The 23839-nt window shown below is 44.8% G+C and overlaps 1 protein-coding gene across 1 annotated transcript; it reads right to left on the bottom strand.

Moving 5' to 3' along the window:
- Positions 1 to 18386: 18386 nt before the first annotated feature.
- On the bottom strand, positions 18387 to 21318 carry LOC130128484 (gastrula zinc finger protein XlCGF57.1-like). Its single transcript, XM_056298084.1, has 4 exons — positions 21228 to 21318; positions 20199 to 20624; positions 19298 to 19576; positions 18387 to 19129 (listed from the first exon to the last, which is right to left on the bottom strand). The coding sequence occupies exons 1-4, from the start codon at positions 21316 to 21318 to the stop codon at positions 18387 to 18389; spliced, it is 1539 nt and encodes a 512-aa protein (XP_056154059.1).
- Positions 21319 to 23839: the final 2521 nt, after the last annotated feature.

Genomic DNA, 23839 nt, shown 5'->3' with positions numbered 1-23839 from the left:
AATGTGGGCCTATAAAGCCCTTTGAGACTGCAACTATGATTAAGGGCTATACAAATAAACTTGACCGGTGTTAAATAACAGCTGACAATACAAATTTCACACAATCTACCAGATTTAACAAAAACTCCATACCCGTCATCACCGCTCTACTGTCTGTCCAGAGGTTTTCTCAAAAGCCAAATATGCAGACACACATGAGAACCCATACAGAAGAGAAAGCTAGTAGTTGTGGTGAGCGGGTTTAATGTGGAGGTGTTGCACATATGGCAAGCCACTTATTGTGCTTATTACAAGTGGGCAGCTCTGTTTGCAATTACTTCCTCTTTTTCATTAACAACTGGTTCTTGCTCATACCCTTCCTGTACTATAGAGGATCCTTCTTCTTTCTCCCCTTAGTCTTGATCGTCAGAGAGCGTTGTTTCTGTCACTGTCCCTGAATGTGACTCTCCTCTGGACTCTTAACATTTCTGCTTCATCTGTGATACGTTCTGGCAATACATCTCCCTCATCCTCCTTTACTGGTAGATGGCCTGTTGCAGGATGGCAGAGAGCTGCTTCCCTGGACTGCCTGCTCTGGCTCCCTAGACCAACAATACGATATTATATGATGTTTATTTGGGTAAGACTGCTTGGTGACAGAGTCGATGTCTTACAACAGTAAGCCTCACCAGACCGTAACTGTCATGGCCCAAATTCAATACCCTACCACATGGCTATTTTTCCTGCAGACACATTTTAATGGGCTATTTGTCATTTGGCAATGTTTTAACAGTATTAAGGTAAATAAAAGATTACTGCAAGTGTTGTAATGTAGATGTAATTTATATAAATTTAGTACAAAATACCCTACTAATATTCAGCTAAAGTAGCTTCATGTCTGATTTAGAATCACCAAACCACTTTGTGTAGTTCAAATAAATTGTGGACCTATAATAAGAGATTTCAATAAAATTAGATGAACAGTTAAAGTTTCAAATCCGAGCTTGTAAAGGGACAGTTGTCCCTGAACATGACTCTGCCCTGGACTGTGACCTTTTTTCTTCCTCTGTGATGATGGGTTCTGTATCAGGTGGCAATACATCTCCCTCGTCCTCCTTACTGGTGGATGGCCTGATCCAGGATAGCAGAGAGCTGCTTCCCTGGGCTGCCTGCTGTAACTCCCTTTCTTTTTGTTTTCTTACCGTGTGTTTTCTTGGCATTATGCCTGCTACAATTGGTAAATGAGCAAAAATCAATGTTGTGCAAGATAATTAAGGATTAACTCCCCAAAATAGAGTATGATATGTTTACTTGGTTAAAACTACCTGGGGAAGATTTTCGCACATCAGCACTCACTTTCATCAAATAAAACAACTAACGTGTTAAATACTAAGCGTGTTGCAGTCAGTATTGTTCACTAGTGTTAGCTAGCTAGCTAGCTGGCTCATTTCACTTCACGACCTTTGGCTAGCTAGCTCTCTAACGTGTTAAATACTAAGCGTGTTGCAGTCAGTATTGTCCACTAGTGTTAGCTAGCTAGCTAGCTGGCTCATTTCACTTCACGAACTTTGGCTAGCCAGGTCTCTAACGTGTTAAATATTAAGCGTGTTGCAGTCAGTATTGTTCACTAGTGTTAGTTAGCTAGCTAGCTGGCTCATTTCACTTCACGAGCTTTGGCTAGCTAGCTCTCTAACGTGTTGAATCCTAAGCGATCCTAAGCGTGTAGCAGTCAGTATTGTTCACTAGTGTTAGCTAGCTAGCTAGCTGGCTCATTTCACTTCACGAGCTTTGGCTAGCTAGCTCTCTAACGTGTTAAATACTGAGCGTGTAGCAGTCAGTATTGTTCACTAGTGTTAGCTAGCTAGCTAGCTGGCTCATTTCACTTCACGAACTTTGGCTAGCCAGGTCTCTAACGTGTTAAATACTAAGCGTGTTGCAGTCAGTATTGTTCACTAGTGTTAGTTAGCTAGCTAGCTGGCTCATTTCACTTCACGAGCTTTGGCTAGCTAGCTCTCTAACGTGTTGAATCCTAAGCGATCGTAAGCGTGTAGCAGTCAGTATTGTTCACTAGTGCTAGCTAGCTAGCTAGCTGGCTCATTTCACTTCACGACCTTTGGCTAGCTAGCTCTCTAACGTGTTAAATACTATGGTGTAGCAGTCAGTATTGTTCACTAGTGTTAGCTAGCTAGCTAGCTGGCTCATTTCACTTCACGAACTTTGGCTAGCTAGCTCTCTAACGTGTTAAATACTAAGCGTGTTGCAGTCAGTATTGTTCACTAGTGTTAGCTAGCTAGCTAGCTGGCTCATTTCACTTCACGAACTTTGGCTAGCTAGCTCTCTAACGTGTTAAATACTAAGCGTGTTGCAGTCAGTATTGTTCACTAGTGTTAGCTAGCTAGCTAGCTGGCTCATTTCACTTCACGAGCTTTGGCTAGCTAGCTCTCTAACGTGTTAAATCCTAAGCGTGTTGCAGTCAGTATTGTTCACTAGTGTTAGCTAGCTAGCTAGCTGGCTCATTTCACTTCACGAGCTTTGGCTAGCTAGCTCTCTAACGTGTTAAATCCTAAGCGTGTTGCAGTCAGTATTGTTCACTAGTGTTAGCTAGCTAGCTAGCTGGCTCATTTCACTTCACGAACTTTGGCTAGCTAGCTCTCTAATGTGTTAAATACTAAGCGTGTTACAGTCAGTATTGTTCACTAGTGTTAGCTAGCTAGCTAGCTAGCTGGCTCATTTCACTTCACGAGCCTTGGCTAGCTAGCTCTCTAACGTGTTAAATCCTAAGCATGTAGCAGTCAGTATTGTTCACTAGTGTTAGCTAGCTAGCTAGCTGGCACATTTCACTTCACGTGCTTTGGCTAGCTAGCTCTCTAATGTGTTAAATCCTAAGCGTGTAGCAGTCAGTATTGTTCACTAGTGTTAGCTAGCTAGCTAGCTGGCTCATTTCACTTCACGAACTTTGCCTAGCTAGCTCTCTAATGTGTTAAATACTAAGCGTGTTACAGTCAGTATTGTTCACTAGTGTTAGCTTGCTAGCTAGCTAGCTGGCTCATTTCACTTCACGAGCCTTGGCTAGCTAGCTCTCTAACGTGTTAAATCCTAAGCGTGTAGCAGTCAGTATTGTTCACTAGTGTTAGCTAGCTAGCTAGCTAGCTGGCTCATTTCACTTCACGAGCCTTGGCTAGCTAGCTCTCTAACGTGTTAAATCCTAAGCATGTAGCAGTCAGTATTGTTCACTAGTGTTAGCTAGCTAGCTAGCTGGCTCATTTAACTTCACGAGCTTTGGCTAGCTAGCTCTCTAACATGTTAAATCCTAAGCGTGTAGCAGTCAGTATTGTTCAGTAGTGTTAGCTAGCTAGCTAGCTGGCTCATTTCATTTCACGAACTTTGGCTAGCTAGCTCTCTAACGTGTTAAATCCTAAGCATGTAGCAGTCAGTATTGTTCACTAGTGTTAGCTAGCTAGCTAGCTGGCTCATTTCACTTCACGAGCTTTGGCTAGCTAGCTCTCTAATGTGTTAAATCCTAAGCGTGTAGCAGTCAGTATTGTTCACTAGTGTTAGCTAGCTAGCTAGCTGGCTCATTTCACTTCACGAGCTTTGGCTAGCTAGCTCTCTAACGTGTTAAATACTAAGCGTGTTGCAGTCAGTATTGTTCACTAGTGTTAGCTAGCTAGCTAGCTGGCTCATTTCACTTCACGAGCTTTGGCTAGCTAGCTCTCTAACATGTTAAATCCTAAGCGTGTAGCAGTCAGTATTGTTCACTAGTGTTAGCTAGCTAGCTAGCTGGCTCATTTCACTTCACGAGCTTTGGCTAGCTAGCTCTCTAACGTGTTAAATACTGAGCGTGTAGCAGTCAGTATTGTTCACTAGTGTTAGCTAGCTAGCTAGCTGGCTCATTTCACTTCACGAGCTTTGGCTAGCTAGCTCTCTAACATGTTAAATCCTAAGCGTGTAGCAGTCAGTATTGTTCAGTAGTGTTAGCTAGCTAGCTAGCTGGCTCATTTCATTTCACGAACTTTGGCTAGCTAGCTCTCTAACGTGTTAAATCCTAAGCATGTAGCAGTCAGTATTGTTCACTAGTGTTAGCTAGCTAGCTAGCTGGCTCATTTCACTTCACGAGCTTTGGCTAGCTAGCTCTCTAATGTCTTAAATCCTAAGCGTGTAGCAGTCAGTATTGTTCACTAGTGTTAGCTAGCTAGCTAGCTGGCTCATTTCACTTCACGAGCTTTGGCTAGCTAGCTCTCTAACGTGTTAAATACTAAGCGTGTTGCAGTCAGTATTGTTCACTAGTGTTAGCTAGCTAGCTAGCTGGCTCATTTCACTTCACGAGCTTTGGCTAGCTAGCTCTCTAACGTGTTAAATACTAAGCGTGTTGCAGTCAGTATTGTTCACTAGTGTTAGCTAGCTAGCTAGCTGGCTCATTTCATTTCACGAACTTTGGCTAGCTAGCTCTCTAACGTGTTAAATCCTAAGCATGTAGCAGTCAGTATTGTTCACTAGTGTTAGCTAGCTAGCTAGCTGGCTCATTTCACTTCACGAGCTTTGGCTAGCTAGCTCTCTAACGTGTTAAATACTAAGCGTGTTGCAGTCAGTATTGTTCACTAGTGTTAGCTAGCTAGCTAGCTGGCTCATTTCATTTCACGAACTTTGGCTAGCTAGCTCTCTAACGTGTTAAATACTAAGCGTGTAGCAGTCAGTATTGTTCACTAGTGTTAGCTAGCTAGCTAGCTGGCTCATTTCACTTCACGAGCTTTGGCTAGCTAGCTCTCTAACATGTTAAATCCTAAGCGTGTAGCAGTCAGTATTGTTCAGTAGTGTTAGCTAGCTAGCTAGCTGGCTCATTTCACTTCACGAGCTTTGGCTAGCTAGCTCTCTAACATGTTAAATCCTAAGCGTGTTGCAGTCAGTATTGTTCACTAGTGTTAGCTAGCTAACTAGCTGGCTCATTTCACTTCACGACCTTTGGCTAGCTAGCTCTCTAACGTGTTAAATACTAAGCGTGTTGCAGTCAGTATTGTTCACTAGTGTTAGCTAGCTAGCTAGCTGGCTCATTTCACTTCACGAACTTTGGCTAGCTAGCTCTCTAATGTGTTAAATCCTAAGCGTGTTACAGTCAGTATTGTTCACTAGTGTTAGCTAGCTAGCTAGCTAGCTGGCTCATTTCACTTCACGAGCCTTGGCTAGCTAGCTCTCTAACGTGTTAAATCCTTAGCATGTAGCAGTCAGTATTGTTCACTAGTGTTAGCTAGCTAGCTAGCTAGCTGGCTCATTTCACTTCACGAGCCTTGGCTAGCTAGCTCTCTAACGTGTTAAATCCTAAGCATGTAGCAGTCAGTATTGTTCACTAGTGTTAGCTAGCTAGCTAGCTGGCTCATTTCACTTCACGAGCCTTGGCTAGCTAGCTCTCTAACGTGTTAAATCCTAAGCATGTAGCAGTCAGTATTGTTCACTAGTGTTAGCTAGCTAGCTAGCTGGCTCATTTCACTTCACGAGCTTTGGCTAGCTAGCTCTCTAACGTGTTAAATCCTAAGCGTGTAGCAGTCAGTATTGTTCACTAGTGTTAGCTAGCTAGCTAGCTGGCTCATTTCACTTCACGAACTTTGGCTAGCTAGCTCTCTAATGTGTTAAATCCTAAGCGTGTTACAGTCAGTATTGTTCACTAGTGTTAGCTAGCTAGCTAGCTAGCTGGCTCATTTCACTTCACGAGCCTTGGCTAGCTAGCTCTCTAACGTGTTAAATCCTAAGCATGTAGCAGTCAGTATTGTTCACTAGTGTTAGCTAGCTAGCTAGCTGGCTCATTTCACTTCACGAGCCTTGGCTAGCTAGCTCTCTAACGTGTTAAATCCTTAGCGTGTAGCAGTCAGTATTGTTCACTAGTGTTAGCTAGCTAGCTAGCTGGCTCATTTCACTTCACGAGCCTTGGCTAGCTAGCTCTCTAACGTGTTAAATCCTTAGCATGTAGCAGTCAGTATTGTTCACTAGTGTTAGCTAGCTAGCTAGCTGGCTCATTTCACTTCACGAGCCTTGGCTAGCTAGCTCTCTAACGTGTTAAATCCTTAGCGTGTAGCAGTCAGTAAGAGTGCTTGGTGCGAGAGTCGATGCAATTCAACAGTAAGCCTCACCAGACCGTAACTGTCAGTGACCCTGTTTCCCTCGCCAACGTTTAGCTTAATTTTGAAGCACAATTTAGCCGCCCCCCCCCCTCCCCAACAAGCAAGCATGACAGGGTCAATACTGTAACGTGTATGGAGAAGTAGACCCGCGGACCCTTTAGTCGACTGGTTAACGTGGTCGCTTGCGGAGTGGGAGATACGGGTTCGCGTCCCGGCTTGTGGCGGTTCCCGGACTGCCCCCCGAATTCGCTATAATACCAATGGATGCCTCAGGTCATTCAGATCAGATCAGATTGTTTTATTAGCTACATGACCAAGGCCGGTGGAGTTCGTTTTTGGTACACATTAAACTTTGCAGCACAATACTACATACATGGACAAACAATACAGTTACACAATAACAACAATAAACATATCACGCATAACAAGTTTCATATGAGTATCATATCTTCACTCCAGCTCTAAAAAGGAGCCCTCTACAGCCTCTGACAGTAACGTTACCTGGTGGGTCCGCGGTGGTGCGGCGGTCTAAGCATCGGCTTGGTGTCGATGCAGTTGCCCACTGGGGAGCGGGGTTCGCGCCCCGGTCTCGTCAAATCCGACTATGGCCGGACCGGGTGAAGCAGCAGTGATTGGCAGCGCTGTCTTCGGGAGGGGGCGGAGTCGGCCTGTGTTCGTCACATGACTTCGTCTCTGGGTGTGTGGGGGGAGGAAAGCAGTGGGGAGGCCTCCTTCCAGACTGCCGGCCGGAGAGACGCAGTTGGCGAACGCACGCGGTACGAGGGTGGGTTAGGGTTAGTGGGTTAGGGATCGATTGGCCACTAAATTGGGAGAAATCAGAAGTAAATTGAAAATAATGTGGATGCCGCTTGTGTGGCAGCTGCATCATGAAGGGGGAGAGGGAGAGAGGGAGGGGGAGAGAGGGAGAGGGAGGGGCGGGGACCACAGAGTGCGGTCTCACAGAATTACTCAAAGGCAGTTCTCAGGCATTATTACATGCTTTTAGCTGAGAATTGATGCCATGGGCCACATTTTTTTAAATGTCTTTCAAAAAGGGCACATCTAGACAGAGGGCAGGTGCTTGAGCACTACCTGGGGTCTATGTGCAGGTCCCTGATGGTTACTGTTTCATAAGCACTAGTGTTGCATTCCCCAGACGTCTAACAAATGGGTAGATTTTATGTTAGCTTGTATCTGAGATGGCTTGGCCTTGTGCTAAGGATGGAACAGGACCAAAACCCTGGAGTCACACCTTGCGATGTACTCAACCTGGGAAAAGAACCTGGAAGGCCCAAAACCTGCTGGTGTCAAACAGTGACTGAAAAGCTGGCCAAGATGAACTTCACGTGGCACAACCTTATATAATGGAGGGTGATACCAGGTGGTTTTGAAAATCACTTATTGCTTTTTATAATTTGTGTCCCTCGTGTCTATGCAAGTGGTACTTTCAACATCACAGCATCCATCACACGTTGTCTGTCTTGGGAGAGAGATCCCTCCTCTGTTGCTCTCCCTGAGGTTTCTTGCTATTTTTCTCCTTGTTAAAGGGTTTTTTTTAGGGAGGTGTTCCTTATCCAGTGAGAGGGTCTAAGGACAGGATGTTGTGTTGCTGTAAAGCCCACTGAGGCACATTTGTAATTCGTGATATTGGGCTGTACAAATAAAGTTGATTTGCTCAGCTCCACCCCTCTGGACCTATACGTGCGCATCACCCCTCTCTTAATGCAAGTCTGGCCCCAGTCAAGCGCCGCCCTTCGTCAAATCGTACTTTAACCAAAAGGGGGAAAAATCAGTTTATAGTTGATGAGCAAAGGTTAGGTCAAAGTAACCTTCAGACTTGCATGGAACTTTACATGCTATCACATCACCTTACTTTTCTTTAACATCTTTCAAGATGCCACCAGCATGAAATGTTGCATCATGAATTCATCAGCATCATGGACAATGTCTGCCACCCACTCCATGTTGAAGTTATGTGCCATCATGGACAATGTCTGCCACCCACCCCATGACGTGCTGGTCAGGCACAGGAGTACTTTTAGTGATAGACTCATTCTGCCAAAATGCACTACAGAGCGCCACAGGAGGTCATTCCTGCCTATGGCCATCAAACTTTACAACTCCTCCCTCAGAGTGTCCGACACTCTGAGTCAGCAGTCATCAGACTGGCCCTTCTACTTGTTTTACCCTGTCGGGTGTGTTTTGTGCTGCGGTAGTGCAGCATAGACAGGGTGTTCTATGCTGGAGCATGGTGCACATATGTTTTATATGTTATTCTTATTTCTGTTTCTATTTATTTCTATTTTTCTTATTTCTATTTCTTGTTATTTTGTATCTTGTTAGTTTTTCTTTACTAGAGCGCGAGTGTCTGTAATAGAACCCAATTTCCCCTCGGGGATGAACAAAGTGTTCTGATTCTGATTCTGTTCAGCATTGTGTCTGTGGCAAATGGCATGACTGGACTTACAAGTAGGCAATGTGAGAGGTGACTGTGTGTGCACCCCTGCCTTCTTTTTCCCACTGCGTTATGATGTAGGCTATTTGTGAATTAATCTCAGTCATATCTGATTAATGTGGGAACTCAGTTGCAAGTCAAGAAAAAAAGTATCACACCTGTCTGCTGTTTTTGTCTTGTTTGTTCTTTAGCTATTTTCCCTTCGTGGTTTAAATAATCTAAATACTATACTGTGTGATATACACAGGGGGAACAGTTACAATCACAGCATTGTAAGATGGTGACAGATGTACTCTTAGGCCCTGCAGCATCTTACAATGCTGTGATTGCAGCTATTCCCCAGGCCTCTGTGAGTAGTACACATGGCCAGTGTAACTCTAGTTAATGGTCACGACAATTTGCATATGAAACTGATTGTTTCGTGCTTGGCTCCAGGTAGGGTCACCCAAGGCGGACAGGTCAAGGGGGAGGTTCCAAATGAAGCACGATCCTCAACGGCAGAACTGGTGGAAGATGCCTCTAGGTCACAATGGCAGTGAAGGTGGATGAAGGCTGCAACAGAAGGTGGTCCCCAATCGTCTTGGTTCTCCATGCCATTGGACTCTGGCCACCCCCTGCCAAGGACTGTGTGGTGGCTGCAGGCGCATCAGCCTCTCCATCTAAAAAGCTGTCATACACAGGCGTCCTCCCATTATGTGGCTCCAGGATCAGCCTGTACACCCACCTGAGGACATAGAGGATGGTACTACTCGACCCCAAGTGGCCACCGATGATGATGATGATGATGAAACTGGTCATTGGTTTTGGTCGTTATGCCACTGTATTGTTTATAAGGGTGGGATACCTGCAGTCAGGTGAGACTGAAGAGGTCACGTAGATGAGTGATGAAACGTTTCTGTCAATAAACGTTGTGTCCAGATGAACTGACTCAACCCTCTGTGATTTCTTTACCTGCATTATTGAGCATCAAGACAATATTCCAGTCTTGTTTCATTAGGTCTTGTTTAAAGGGGCTGACGGCCTCTTTTGATGTGTATCTAATTGTTTTAGTGTCATTCCTGGTCCTAGCGCAGCTCTGGCGATTGCAAAGCCTGGCAGATGATCACTTGTGTTGTTTATTAATAATCCACGTGTTACTTCCCGTCAGTAACAGTAACTATATAAGCAATCGGGTCATTATACAGAAACGTCTGCTTTTGGAATGGCAAGATGTGTTAAAATGTGTTTCTTTTTCTACCATTTAAACTTAGACCACAGTGTTATATAACTTATTGACCAAATTATTATATAACTTTATTGACTTTATGAAAACATAAATGAAAGCTTAATGATTTTTTAAAATATTTTTTGTGCATTCATTTAAAGACCATGTGTACTGTATTTTTGTCACTGGTGTCATCTTCCTCCTTTGGCAATATAAACGGCTTTTATAAAATATTTCTTAAATCACTTCACCACATGTAGACAATCACAGAGGAATAATGATAATGCAACAAATCAGGAGATTATCTTTTATTTATTTTAATCGGTGTTCAAAGTGTGACTGAAGGATGTTAATTCATTTACGCAACCATGTATTTGCTATAACAATAAAAATATTTGAAAAAGTTATAAGCAGTGACACAATCCTTTACATCTTAACTCTTGGGTGTCGCAAAATTCAATGGATGTAAAATTAGTATCATGTCAAACGTGACACATTTTATTTAACGTGACAGAAAAAAAACAGTAACACCAGTGACTTAAGACCAAAGACTCTCATTCGTCAACTCTAATTAAGTAGATGACACTAAATTGTTACATTTGGCATAAAAATCAAAGACTATCACTGACACTAAGTGAAAGCACTTAGTAAAAGATCATAAGCAACAGTTTCAAAACACATTTTAACTCCATTAAAAACAAATAAAATGTCCAGCAAAGGTAATTGTCTAACCCGCAGTTGTCCACTACTATGCTATGTCATACTATGTTACTGGGTTATGACTAAAAGGGGTAAACTTGGAACTGTCCCCAGTTTACATTTCATGGTGCCTTAATTTACTTGTGCAGCTGCCCCATAATGAACTCCCAGAACCGCTGATCAATCTGAACTGAACGCTTATTCAGTGCTAGGGGCTCTGGAATCAGGCACATGATCTGGTCATCACCATGCCAGTTAACATCATCTCTGGAATCAGGCACATGATCTGGTCATCCCTGTACCAGTTAACATCATTTCTGGAATCAGGCACATGATCTGGTCATCACTGTACCAGTTAACATCATCTCTGGGATCAGGCACATGATCTGGTCAACACCGTACCAGTTAACATCATCTCTGGAATCAGGCACATGATCTGGTCATCACTGTACCAGTTAACATCATCTCTGGGATCAGGCACATGATCTGGTCATCACTGTACCAGTTAACATCATCTCTGGGATCAGGCACATGATCTGGTCATCACCGTACCAGTTAACATCATCTCTGGAATCAGGCACATAATCTGGTCATCACCGTACCAGTTAACATCATCTCTGGAATCAGGCACATGATCTGGTCATCACCATGCCAGTTAACATCATCTCTGGAATCAGGCACATGATCTGGTCATCCCTGTACCAGTTAACATCATCTCTGGAATCAGGCACATGATCTGGTCATCACTGTACCAGTTAACATCATCTCTGGGATCAGGCACATGATCTGGTCATCACCGTAACAGTTAACATCATCTCTGGAATCAGGCACATGATCTGGTCATCACCATACCAGTTAACATCATCTCTGGAATCAGTCACATGATCTGGTCATCACTGTACCAGTTAACATCATCTCTGGAATCAGGCACATGATCTGGTCATCACCATACCAGTTAACATCATCTCTGGAATCAGGCCCATGATCTGCTCATCCCTCTACCAGTTAACATCATCTCTGGAATCAGGCACATGATTGGTCATCCTTCTACCAGTTAACATCATCTCTGGAATCAGGCACATGATCTGGTCATCACCATACCCGTTAACATCATCTCTGGAATCAGGCACATGATCTGGTCATCACCATACCCGTTAACATCATCCCTGGAATCAGGCACATGATCTGGTCATCACCATGCCAGTTAACATCATCTCTGGAATCAGGCACATGATCTGCTCATCCCTGTACCAGTTAACATCATCTCTGGAATCAGGCACATGATCTGGTCATCACTGTACCAGTTAACATCATCTCTGGAATCAGGCACATGATCTGGTCATCACCATGCCAGTTAACATCATCTCTGGAATCAGGCACATGATCTGCTCATCCCTGTACCAGTTAACATCATCTCTGGAATCAGGCACATGATTGGTCATCCCTCTACCAGTTAACATCATCTCTGGAATCAGGCACATGATCTGGTCATCACCATAACAGTTAACATCATCTCTGGAATCAGGCACATGATCTGGTCATCACCATACCAGTTAACATCATCTCTGAAATCAGGCCCATGATCTGCTCATCCCTCTACCAGTTAACATCATCTCTGGAATCAGGCACATGATTGGTCATCCTTCTACCAGTTAACATCATCTCTGGAATCAGGCACATGATCTGGTCATCACCATACCCGTTAACATCATCTCTGGAATCAGGCACATGATCTGGTCATCACCATACCCGTTAACATCATCTCTGGAATCAGGCACATGATCTGGTCATCACCATGCCAGTTAACATCATCTCTGGAATCAGGCACATGATCTGCTCATCCCTGTACCAGTTAACATCATCTCTGGAATCAGGCACATGATCTGGTCATCACCATGCCAGTTAACATCATCTCTGGAATCAGGCACATGATCTGCTCATCCCTGTACCAGTTAACATCATCTCTGGGATCAGGCACATGATCTGGTCATCACTGTACCAGTTAACATCATCTCTGGAATCAGGCACATGATCTGGTCATCACCATGCCAGTTAACATCATCTCTGGGGCTCGGTCAGAAGAACTTATTCACTCTGTTGCGGTGCATGCATTTGACTTTCACACCGTTTTCCTCCACCTGCAGGATGATGCCAGGGTAGAGTTCATCGTCACATCGCACAACACACCACTGCCCGCTGTGATGCTGTTCGACGACATTGGGTCTGAAATCTTTCCGTTTGATCGACTGCATGCATAGCTACCAGAGTGACCTCCTCTAGACTGTGACATGGACAATCAAACACTCCCTCATCAGCCTGGCAGAAACAGCTGCTGGGAGAAACGCTGAGGACCTCATGCATTCTCGTGGTGCCTTTAATTGTGAACAAGGGCACCTGCCTTAAACCTTCATCTCAACTTCCTCCTCACTCACATAACAGAGTTTCACCTTGCTTGTATCCTTCAGCAGCTGGAAAAAGCACTGTGCATCAGGGATATCTTTCCCTTGACGAACTAATGTGTCAGCTGCTCTCTTCAGTGCAGCCCCCACTCCATCTGGTGCACCCTTTTCTCAGGGACGCGGGATGGGGGGGGGGGGGTTGCTGAAGCACCCTCTAGCCTGCCATTTTAGACGCAGCAGTAGCCTAAGTGATATGCCGAAATGAAAACGAAAAAAAACAAAAACAAATAAAAACATCAATATGAGCCCAGTAATGACCGTGACACTGACGACGGTTTAAAAATATTTTTGATTATTTATTGAAGAAATTATTTGTTTTGGAAATGTATTCATTCATCTTTAAGCATCTTTCTGTAAAATATGGTAAAATGATTTTATATATATATATATATATATATATATATATATATATATATATATATATGTATATATATATGTATATATATATATGTATAATGACGTCACACTTTTACATTCAGTTGACAGCACCCTCTACTTAGACCGTCTTCCTTTCCGTGGCTTGCCTCGAAGAAGTTCCATGTCACTATCGAGAACCACCTCTGGTGTGGCTCAGTGGATATGATGTAAAAGTGAGCAGTTTTTGTATTGGGTGGCAGGACCATCACTAAAAAAGTGAAGGTGTTGGACATCAGTGTGGTCCTTTGCCAGCAATTGAAGAATAATTTCCAAATGAGCCCATATAGTTGGTGGGTCATGCCTTCTACTGGGGGAGATGGTGCAGAAGGGCATGGGGCCCTGGATTGCCAGATAAAGCACTCGGGTGTGGAGAGCCACCTACTGATGTGACCCTTCAAAGTGGACTGACTGAATTTCATCGAAGTATTTACAGGTATAGTTCTCGCTGAAAATCGATGTGGATCAGGGAGTCTTTGGCAGTGAGGCTCTCTCTGAGATTCCTGTACACATTGTATCGCCTGCGTGATCTATCTGGTGATGATGGGGGGGTCAATGCTCCTGCCCTGAGTCTTTGCCTGCGTCTTTGCTGACGGACCCTCCATGCCTTACGTTCAGCTCTCTTCTCCCTTTCACTTAAATCACTTATTCTCTTTCTCTTTTTTGTGTCAATGTCTCTGGCGTAGCCCTGTTTTCTTTTCTGCAAGTATTCTGCTCTGCGTTCAGGGTCAGCATTCCTACGCTGTCTGTAAAGTCGCTGCTTCTCAGCTGCACTCAATTTAGCCATACCTGACCAAAGGAGGATTAACAATGATAAGGACAAGTTAGAATAATGAAATTTTAGTGCTTTTATGCAAAGGAACTCAATGAACAGCTTTGAAAAATTCTGGACAAAAGCAGTACTGTTTACACCTTGTCTCGTCTCCATTTATCCTGACAAGGTGAAACAGTTGTGCTTTTGTCCACAGGGGGCGCAAAGTCAACAATACAGAATTCCTCATAGCAGCTGTAATTTTGTAATTTACCAGAGATATTGTTCTCACTGAAAAAAAACCCTGATTTTTTGCAATCACACGTCAAGTTAGAAAATTGTATACACTGTACATTGGTTGTGATGTTATTTTCAAGAAGTTTATAAAAACGAACTCTTCGTCTATCAGACATGTTTTTTATGTACAGCATTATTATATATCGAAACAAGAAACTTATTTTGAAGGCTTCAAGAAAGAAAAAAAAACATGAGCAGAAGATGCTGCTAACAATGTGTAGCTTGCTATTAGTTTGGCAAAGATGGGACAAAAAAAGAAGAGAACTGAAAAACTTAAGGCAGATTAGTGCATTAAGTTTTCCTTTGTAAATGCATAGAGATGGTTTAAAGATCACATTAACACCTCATCTCTACGATACATGCGAACACACATCCCCTGCAGTTTGCACAGGACTGAAAGGTGGGATAACGCCATAAAATCCATGAGTGAAATGGGATAACATCTTACTCATGGACTTTCACCTGTATTCAACACAGTGAAACCCAAACTCCTGGTACAGCTTCACTCATCAGATGGACCAAAACCCACCCCATCCATCCTGTTGTGATGGGATGAAGTCATTTCAAGATTCAAGATCAAATGAACTGGTTTTAAATACAGGTGTGCCTCAAGGCTCTGTTCTGTGTCCGCTGCTGTTCTCCATCTGTACAGATGGAACTGGACGTAATGACAAACAGCTTAACTTTAAGTATGTGGATGACATGAGACTTGTTTAACAGACTGTTCCTCCCTAAACCTTCATGTAAGTGAACACTTCAGCTCAGTTGTTTGAGGACAATTTTCTTGTGTTAAAATGTGTCAACGGTTAAAAGAGTAATGCTTGCAAGTAGGGATGTGCGCCGACTAGTCGTATAGTCGTTTAAACGAAGCTGCCCCTGCTAGTCGGAACAGAAAAACTAGTCGGTTAAACTATTATTTTAAAAATAATAAGATATAAGACAACGTTTTGCTGTCCACATTTCCACAATTTGCACCCAAATTGCTGTCACGTCTTCTTAATAAAACGTTGCTTTTTAAAAACTAGGCTATGAAAAAGTAGCCTACTTGCATTGTTACCATGGTTGCAAGATAAACGGTCACGTGAACTAGAGAAAATGTCGAGTCGAAAAACCAGCCGCGCGTGGCAGCACTCTGACGTGGAAAAGGATGGAGAGGTTTTATGTCGGTTGTGTGGAATGAAACTGGCGTATAATCATTCAGCTGGAGCCTTGAGGAATCACTTAAAATATAGACACCTGGACGTGAACCTCCAAAGGGAGACGGCTAGTGCTGCTAAAGGTAACACTAGTGCCAGCAGCCCAAAGCAATCCCTTCTCTCGCTTACTGCTCGCCTCTGTGACCCCCCCTCCCCAGCCCCCCAATGGGAAAACACCCCAGCTGATCACCGAGAGGATAGCAGGAGACACGCTGCCGCTCAGCTTTGTTGAAGGCCAAGGCTTCCCACAAGTGCTGAACCTCATGGAGCCGGGACGCACGGTGCCGGGGAGGAGGTGGCAACTCCTCGGCTGGAAGTGGAGCACACCCAGATGACAGCAGCTGGGACAAAGAACCTGGGAAAGGCACAGCATGTGGCCATCACCACCGACGGCTGTGCATCCACGACTACCCAGTCGTATAGGACCATTTCCATTTGTGAAATAAATATTTCACGGATCTATAAAAATGTGTTGTAGGCTACTTGCTTACTTTGACACAGCCCGTGTCTGCGCTGCCTGTCTTTTCTGCGACACAACTGGGAGAGCGGAAATGGTCTGTTGGACATTCGTAAGCCTATAACAATGGTCTTTTCCACATTTTGTGCTAAGCCTAAATACCCGTTTATTGTTGAATTAAATTAATTGTTTTGACGTGCAGTTTGTCTGAAATGAAACCATTTTGCAGAACCATTTCTTCGCATGCCCGGAAAAGTAGGCCGCCCTTCTCTGCAGCGTTTAAAATACGAGTTGGTCAATTGAATAGCCTTTATATAGTCACAATGTTTTCTCCTTATGGCCCTATAGATGGAAATGTGCTCAGTTTTAGCTGTTTTCTCAATGTAGGCTCGTCGGCTAGCCCATTACAAAACAGCGGCTAAACGTCGAGGGAAACAGTCGGCTGTGCACATCCCTACTTGCAGGAAAAACTCAGAATGGATAAAGCCAATTAGCTCTCCTTCATGGACCAGGAGCTTGAGAGTGGATGGCTTTGTCCTGTTGAGGCAATGTTGGGGTATGTTCTCAACGAGGCCCATCAACGTCTTACTGACGTGAAGAAACGTACAGCGAGCTGTGAGCGCATCTCTCACTGAGAACATCATATCATTTAATGCACAAATGGACGTGCTTTCATCACCTGACTACTAAAGATAAAGCTCAACTGGCATCAAACCAGCGAAACCACAAGTGTAGATCAACCTCAGCTTTCCACACCTTAAAGCTGTCAATAGAATGATGCACAAAACAGAAATCATTTCCTCCAGATCTCTTTTCAACAATTACAACTTAAAATCCCACTGGTAAGGAATGCTTGCTACAGCAGCTGGTTCAGCCCTGGCCCCAGAGCTGCGTTCAAGGCATCCACGCAAACACAGCCATGGTGGACTGGTCTGAAAAGTGCAATGCTTATTGCATAATTAACATTATTCATCTACGGCTTTTGTATAGTATTTAAACATAATAAAGTCAAAGAAAAAATTGCTTTAATGTAAAAGTGGATAATAAACATTTGAAATTCAATTATGCAGTTAGGAATTAAACCTGCAATCTGTAAATTTGCACATTCTCAATATCTCCTGGTGACGAGAGGTAACTGAAACAAATTCGAACGTGAGAATGTGTGTACTATTTAATGACTCAATGAAATGAGCTAGTAAAGCAAGCCGTGAGCGGTGCCATTACTGTACATTTCACTCAGGGGGTCCAGATTATTTTCTTTGCAGCTAGTTAGTTGAAAGTGCCATCTCAAAGATTTTGTATGATCAAACTGAAATGTAATGACAATGTGCTGATTTCTTTGGACAATCAACCAATAGCACAGCAGAACAGTGTTCCAACACGGCTGGATGTAGCAGCCAGACAGAACCAGAACTACTGGAACCGATTACAGTTATACCCAACATCTCTCCTCCACACATGTCCAAACCATCTCAATCTTGCCTCTCTTGCTTTGACTCCAAACCGTCCAGACTGCAAGATTTCAACCTGATAATGGCCTGTCCTGAAAGACGTGAGGCATCTAGAACAACGGTGAAAATCGGGAACAGCGAATCATTTAATGTTGTGTGGTGACATGTTGGCAACTGATGCAGCATCTGAGAAACCTCATGACACCTACTGCTACTACTACTACTTCCGGCTGCTCCCGTTAGGGGGCGCCACAGAGGATCATCAGTTTCCATCTCTTCCTGTCCTCTGCATCTTCCTCTGTCACACCAGCCACCTGCATGTCCTCCCTCACCACCTCCATAAACCTCCTCTCTGGCCTTCCTCTTCCCCTCAAAGGTGTAGCAGACACTGTGGCTCGTGTGGCGCAGCTTGGCAGTTAATAGTCCGCATCCTTGTAACAAATGCAATCCTCGGACCAGAGCCAACACAAACCGCCTAAACGTCATCAAACTACATCAAACTACATGGTCACATTGCTTTTTACTTCCACTGATCATCTGTCTGACAGAGGCGTCTCCATATCGGCGTCACATTTCAATCTTTCGTCCTGCTGGAGTGGTTTCCAACACGTAGATGTTTGCCGCCGCACCAGCATTTGTCTTACCCCATCAAAACATTTCAACAGTGGTATACGGAGTGTCTCCAACCATGGTATCGATGGCTGGCAGTATTATGGAACCGGACCCCATCGTACACATGGACGATATATGTAACTGATCAATGGAGGAACATTACAGATCGCATCTTGGAAATTGATTCTATGTGAACTTCAAAAATCAGTGTCTAATGTCTAAGAGGAGTACAAATTACTGCACTTGTGATAAGACCAAGAAGTGGCTTGCCATATCTGCAAAACCTCCACCAGCAAACTTGCTCACCACAACCAAGCATCACAACCACTAGCTTTCTCCTCTGTATGGGTTCTCATGTGGTCCTGCATATTTGGCTTTTGAGAAAACCCTTTACCACAAACTGAACAACAAAATGGCCTCTCTCCGGTGTGTATTCTCATGTGGTCCTGCATATTTCCTCCTTGAGAAAACCCTTTACCACAAACTGAACAACAAAATGGCCTCTCTCCGGTGTGTATTCTCATGTGGTCCTGCGTATTTCCTCCTTGAGAAAACCCTTTACCACAAACTGAACAACAAAATGGCCTCTCTCCGGTGTGTATTCTCATGTGGTCCTGCATATTTGGCTTTTGAGAAAACCCTTTACCACAAACTGAACAACAAAATGGCCTCTCTCCGGTGTGTATTCTCATGTGGTCCTGCATATTTCCTCCTTGAGAAAACTCTTCACCAAAAACTGAACAACAAAATGGCTTCTGTCCGGTGTGTACTCTCATGTGGTCCTGCATATTTCCTCCTTGAGAAAACTCTTCACCACAGCACGAGCAGCGAAATGGTTTCTCTCCCGTGTGGGTTCTCATGTGTTGCTTCAGAACTCCTTTTGCGGTGAAGCCTTTACCACAGACTGAGCAGCTAAAGGGCTTCTGTCCGGTGTGTACTCTCATGTGGTCCTGCATATTTCCTCCTTGAGAAAACCCTTTACCACAGACTGAGCAGCTAAAGGGCTTCTCTCCGGTGTGTACGCTCATGTGGTCCTGCATATTTCCTCCTTGAGAAAACCCTTTACCACAGACTGAGCAGCTAAAGGGCTTCTCTCCCGTATGGGTTCGCACGTGGTCCTGCATATTCCCGTGTTGAACAAACCCTTTACCACAGAAAGAGCATTGAAACGGCTTCTCTCCAGTATGGGTTTTTGTGTGTTCTCGCATGTGACCTCTTTCAGAAAACCCTTTACCACAGATGGAGCAACTGAAAGGTTTTTCTCCTGTATGCATTCGCATGTGTGTCAGCATATTTACCTTTTTGGAGAACCCCTTACCACAGGCAGAGCAACTAAACGGCTTCTCTCCTGTATGTTTTCGCATGTGGCCCTGCATATTTCCTCGTTGGGAAAACCCTTTACCACAGATGGAGCAACTGAAAGGTCTTTCTCCGGTGTGTTTTCTCAGGTGTTTCTGCAAATGTCCTCTTTCAGAGAACTCTTTGCCGCACACTGAACAAAGTGAAGGGTTTTTCTCCTGTATGCGTTCTTACATGTGTCTGCATATTGGCTTTTTTGGAGAACCCTTTACCACACACGGAGCAAGCGAAAGGTTTCTCTCCGGTGTGTACTCTCATGTGGTCCTGCATATTTCCTCTTTGAGAAAACTCTCTACCACAGCACGAGCAGCGAAATGGTTTCTCTCCCGTGTGGGTTCTCATGTGTTGCTTCAGAGTTCCTCTTACAGAAAACCTTTTACCGCAGACTGAGCAGCTAAAGGGCTTCTCTCCGGTGTGTACTCTCAGGTGGTCCTGCATATTCCCTCCTTGAGAAAATACTTTACTACAAAATGAGCAGCTAAATGGTTTCTCTCCTGTGTGAATGGTCATGTGTGTCTGCATAGCGACCCTTTGAGAAAACTCCTTACTACAAACGGAGCACCTAAAGGGTTTTTCCCCTGAATGGCGTCTCATATGTCTCTGCAAATTTCCTTTTTGACTAAAGAATTTCCCACAAACTGAGCATTTGAAGTTTCTTGCTTCAGCAGCTCTCCTATTACTAATACGCTCTACTTTGTATTGTGTTGTGTCTAAGCCTGACTGATGTTCTCTAGTCTCCATTCCCTCATCCTCACCGTCTTCAGTGTCAGTCTCACAGCAGTGTGAAGAGAAGAACTGTCCATCACTAACTGGTTGTACATCAGCAGCTGGACCCAAGTTCCTGGCTGGTTCTGACAGTCCACAGTCTTCTCCATCAGCTTCTCTCTTCATCTGCTCAGTTGAGCTGCTGGCTTCCTCCCCAGTTTGGCTTTGATGAAGCTGTGAGAACTGAGCTTCCTCTTCATCACTGTCACTCTTCACAGGGACAGGAGTGAATGGAGACTTGGTGATGTCAGCCCCCTTCTCCACTGCTTGAGGCTGCTTTTCCTCTTGACTAATCTGGAGCTCCTCCTCCTCCTCTTTAACATGTAGGGGCTCGGGCTTCTCCTGGAGCAGACTGGGATTCCACTCCTGCTTCACAGAGGGAACCTCCTCTTCAGGAACTAAGAGCTGGTGGAGGTCTAGAGGGTGGAATATAAAAACAGCATAATTTAAAGGAAAAAAATTGGCAATTTTCGACCTCATGCAACATGGATGGTACATGAAAAACTCCTGCACTTGTCCTGATCATTTCTGTCTCTCTGGAGTTGCGGTGAAACCGAGTTGTTTTGTGGCACCAAATGATGTTGCATGTTGTCAGTCGGTGGCCGGACCACCTACAGCCTAACAGGGTTCAAAAAACACATCCTTATTCTCTCGACTAAGCAGTGTTTCTGTTGCTGTAAATGACGTCACACAACACTGGGGCGCAGAGGATGTTATGGACGACCGACCATACAGAAGCTTGCACGCAGCAATGCGCTGTGGCGCGTGTAGGTGCTGTGGGGAAGCCTGAGCACAATAACACGGATCTCTCCATTAATACAGCGCGCACACACACACACACACACACACACACACACGCTTTACGTGGGCGGGCCGCCCCGCCCCGCCCCGCCCAGGCATGTTAACGGTCGCCAACCCCATTTTAGCGTCTCTTATTTTTAGGCGTTTATTCCCCCGAGAGACCGACCGACGCCATCTGCGATCCAGTCCCTCCAGTGAACGACCTGCCCTCGCGCTACCCCTCCCGTACCTGTCCGTTCTGCTATCGCGAGAAGGGGCTAGTGACAGTCGCGCCGCTCTGCGGATCCGCCGAGTGGCGCTCTCCGGCATGACGTCGTTAAAGAGGCGGACACGTAAAGCGGCTCCTTCTCTCCGCGCTGTGCGACTGCTCTCGGACTTTGGTCACAGGTTCGAGTTCTATGAAAGAAAGCGGCGACTCTGCTGCGCCGGCAGCCACAAGACTCAAGAGTGTGTTCACTACACGTGACGTGACGTGACGTTGCGCAGCATGCAGCGTCGTCCTGGCCACGATGATCCCGGTGACCCCTTATCCGCGGATCCGCGGGCTGGGTTACCCGCGGTCCCGGTTACCCGCGGGCTGGGTTACCCGCGGATCCGCGGTCCCGGTTACCCGCGGGTTGGGTTACCCGCGGGCTGGGTTATACCCGCGGTCCCGGTTACCCGCGGGTCCCGGTTACCCGCGGTCCCGAAGTACGGAACGCAGAATTCCAGAAAAACAACTCACACGTTTTAAATAGCGCGCCGTTCTGAGTAGCGCGATGAACTCTCGCGCCGTCCCGCCCGGGTCGTCAATCATCCCTTTGTCCAGCGTATCCACGCCGTATAGGAGGGTTTCCGTGCAACGTCATCACAGAGATGCGTGCGCAACTAGGGGGCAGAAAGCAGCTACAGCGCAGAGATTTTAACCAAGACAGAGCGCAGATACAGCAGAGATGACGCGCAGTTGTTGTGCAATAAACTGCACAAACCGCCAAAAGGACGGGCGGGAAATGTTCCGCATTCCATGTGACCCCTTTGGAATGTTGACCATGTTCACTGTTGAACCGCTTTGGTAGCTCTCAAAAGATTATGCATCTCATAATCTTTTGAGAGCTACCAAAGGGGTTTTGCCCCCCTGGCTGCGCACGCACCCAGTAACGTTTGTAAACAGGAAACCCGTCTATACCCTACCCGCCCGTTACTCACTTAGTACTGTGTACATAGAGTTCGGTACTATCGGCGGTTTCAGGCATCCGCTGGGGGTCTTGGAACATACCCCCGTGAATAAGGGGGGTCTACTGTTTTCTCTTCGGGCTATGGCAGTTAGAAAGACACAGACTAACTTCAGCTAAGGTTAGACTACTAATTTTTCAGGCAGTGACTCAGCACATATGAGTATTGAAAGATATTTTAAGAGAATAGGCGTGAGGAAGAGAGACGCATGGCACCACAGGTAACTTAGCCAACGTTAGCATTTAGAGTGAAATGGCAATAAATAAATGCATAAGCCTCAATAATTACATGTGTCAGTCAATTTGATGTGAAATTACAATTGCTGTCAACAGTGAGACGAAATGCAGAAACGAGACTAGATTCAAGCTTGTTCTCAATTCCAGGGGTCGGTCAGTGAAGCTGCTGGCACAAGTGGTGGGAGTGACGAGGGAGAGGCAGCAGCAGCAGGTCCCAGTGTGGTAGAGGCAGGTGAGCAAGCAGCACAGCTCCAAGCATCCCATTCACTGAGAGAGACATGGTATGACAGAGCAAGGGGAACCCCACCGTTTAAATGCTGTATTCCAACCAATGCACCATTTTCAGTTTCCAGGCGTCGCAAATCAAAATGAAACCCTGACTGGCTCAAAATTCCACAGTTCAAGCACTGGCTCTACCTCACGAAGCACGGTACGAATGGCATTTGCAAGGCCATATTTGTAACAAAACTTATTTTTGTAAGAATTAACACGTTTTTTTTTTAGGAATGTTTTGCCGAGTGTGCAGGCAACAAAAGCCTGCAGTAAAGAAAGGCCCCTTAAAACGGGCTTTCATAGAAGCTGGGGCTCTTGTATTTCGCAAGAATTACGTGGAGTGCCACATCTCCTCAGAGCCTCATTAATAGAATTTAAAGCAGGGGTGGCTAACCATGTGCCATGGAGAGCCACGTGTATGCAGGTTTTCATTCCAGCCGGACTCCACACCAGGTGGTTTCACTGATTAGCAACCCTTCAAGCAAAGAGAAGAATGTATTCTTCCTCTTTGCTTGTCGGGTTGGAATGAAAACCTGCATACACATGGCTCTCCATGGCACATGGTTAGCCACCGTTGGTAGAAAAGAATCAGGCCTCACTTGCATCAGGTATATAAGTTTTTTAATGTATAGCTCATTTCTGCAACTTATTAACCATGACTGGCCCATATTATTTCTTTGACCTTGGTCTAGGCTACTCAGTGTTGCAGGCTTTTGAGCGCACCATTATTATCGAGCATGAGGCCATCATAGGGGTTTCAAGCCTTTACTGTCTAGTAAAGAATGAGATTGCTCACCACACCAACTACCCTAAGCTGTTAAGTCTAGCTCAGCTTTTAGGTTGTGATTACTTTGACAAGCTGAAGGTAAACCTATTACAAACTGATGCTTGTGAAACTAAGAACTTTAATCACAGGCCTAGCAAAATGTTAAATTACCTCCCTTTCTCAGGTGGATCAAAGAAACAATTACCAATCACACAGAATAGTGGATGAAAAGCTGGAAATCCTTACAGATAGTAGATCTGCCTATTGTGGAAGAGGTAAGGTCATCTCAAGCAATCAGCCTAGAGGTTGATGAATGTTAGGTGGGTTTTTTTTTGTGTGTTTG

The sequence above is a fragment of the Lampris incognitus genome, chromosome 18 (assembly GCF_029633865.1).
Source record: "Lampris incognitus isolate fLamInc1 chromosome 18, fLamInc1.hap2, whole genome shotgun sequence".
Taxonomy (NCBI): Eukaryota; Metazoa; Chordata; class Actinopteri; order Lampriformes; family Lampridae; genus Lampris; species Lampris incognitus.
This window is presented reverse-complemented; position numbering and strand designations above follow the sequence as displayed.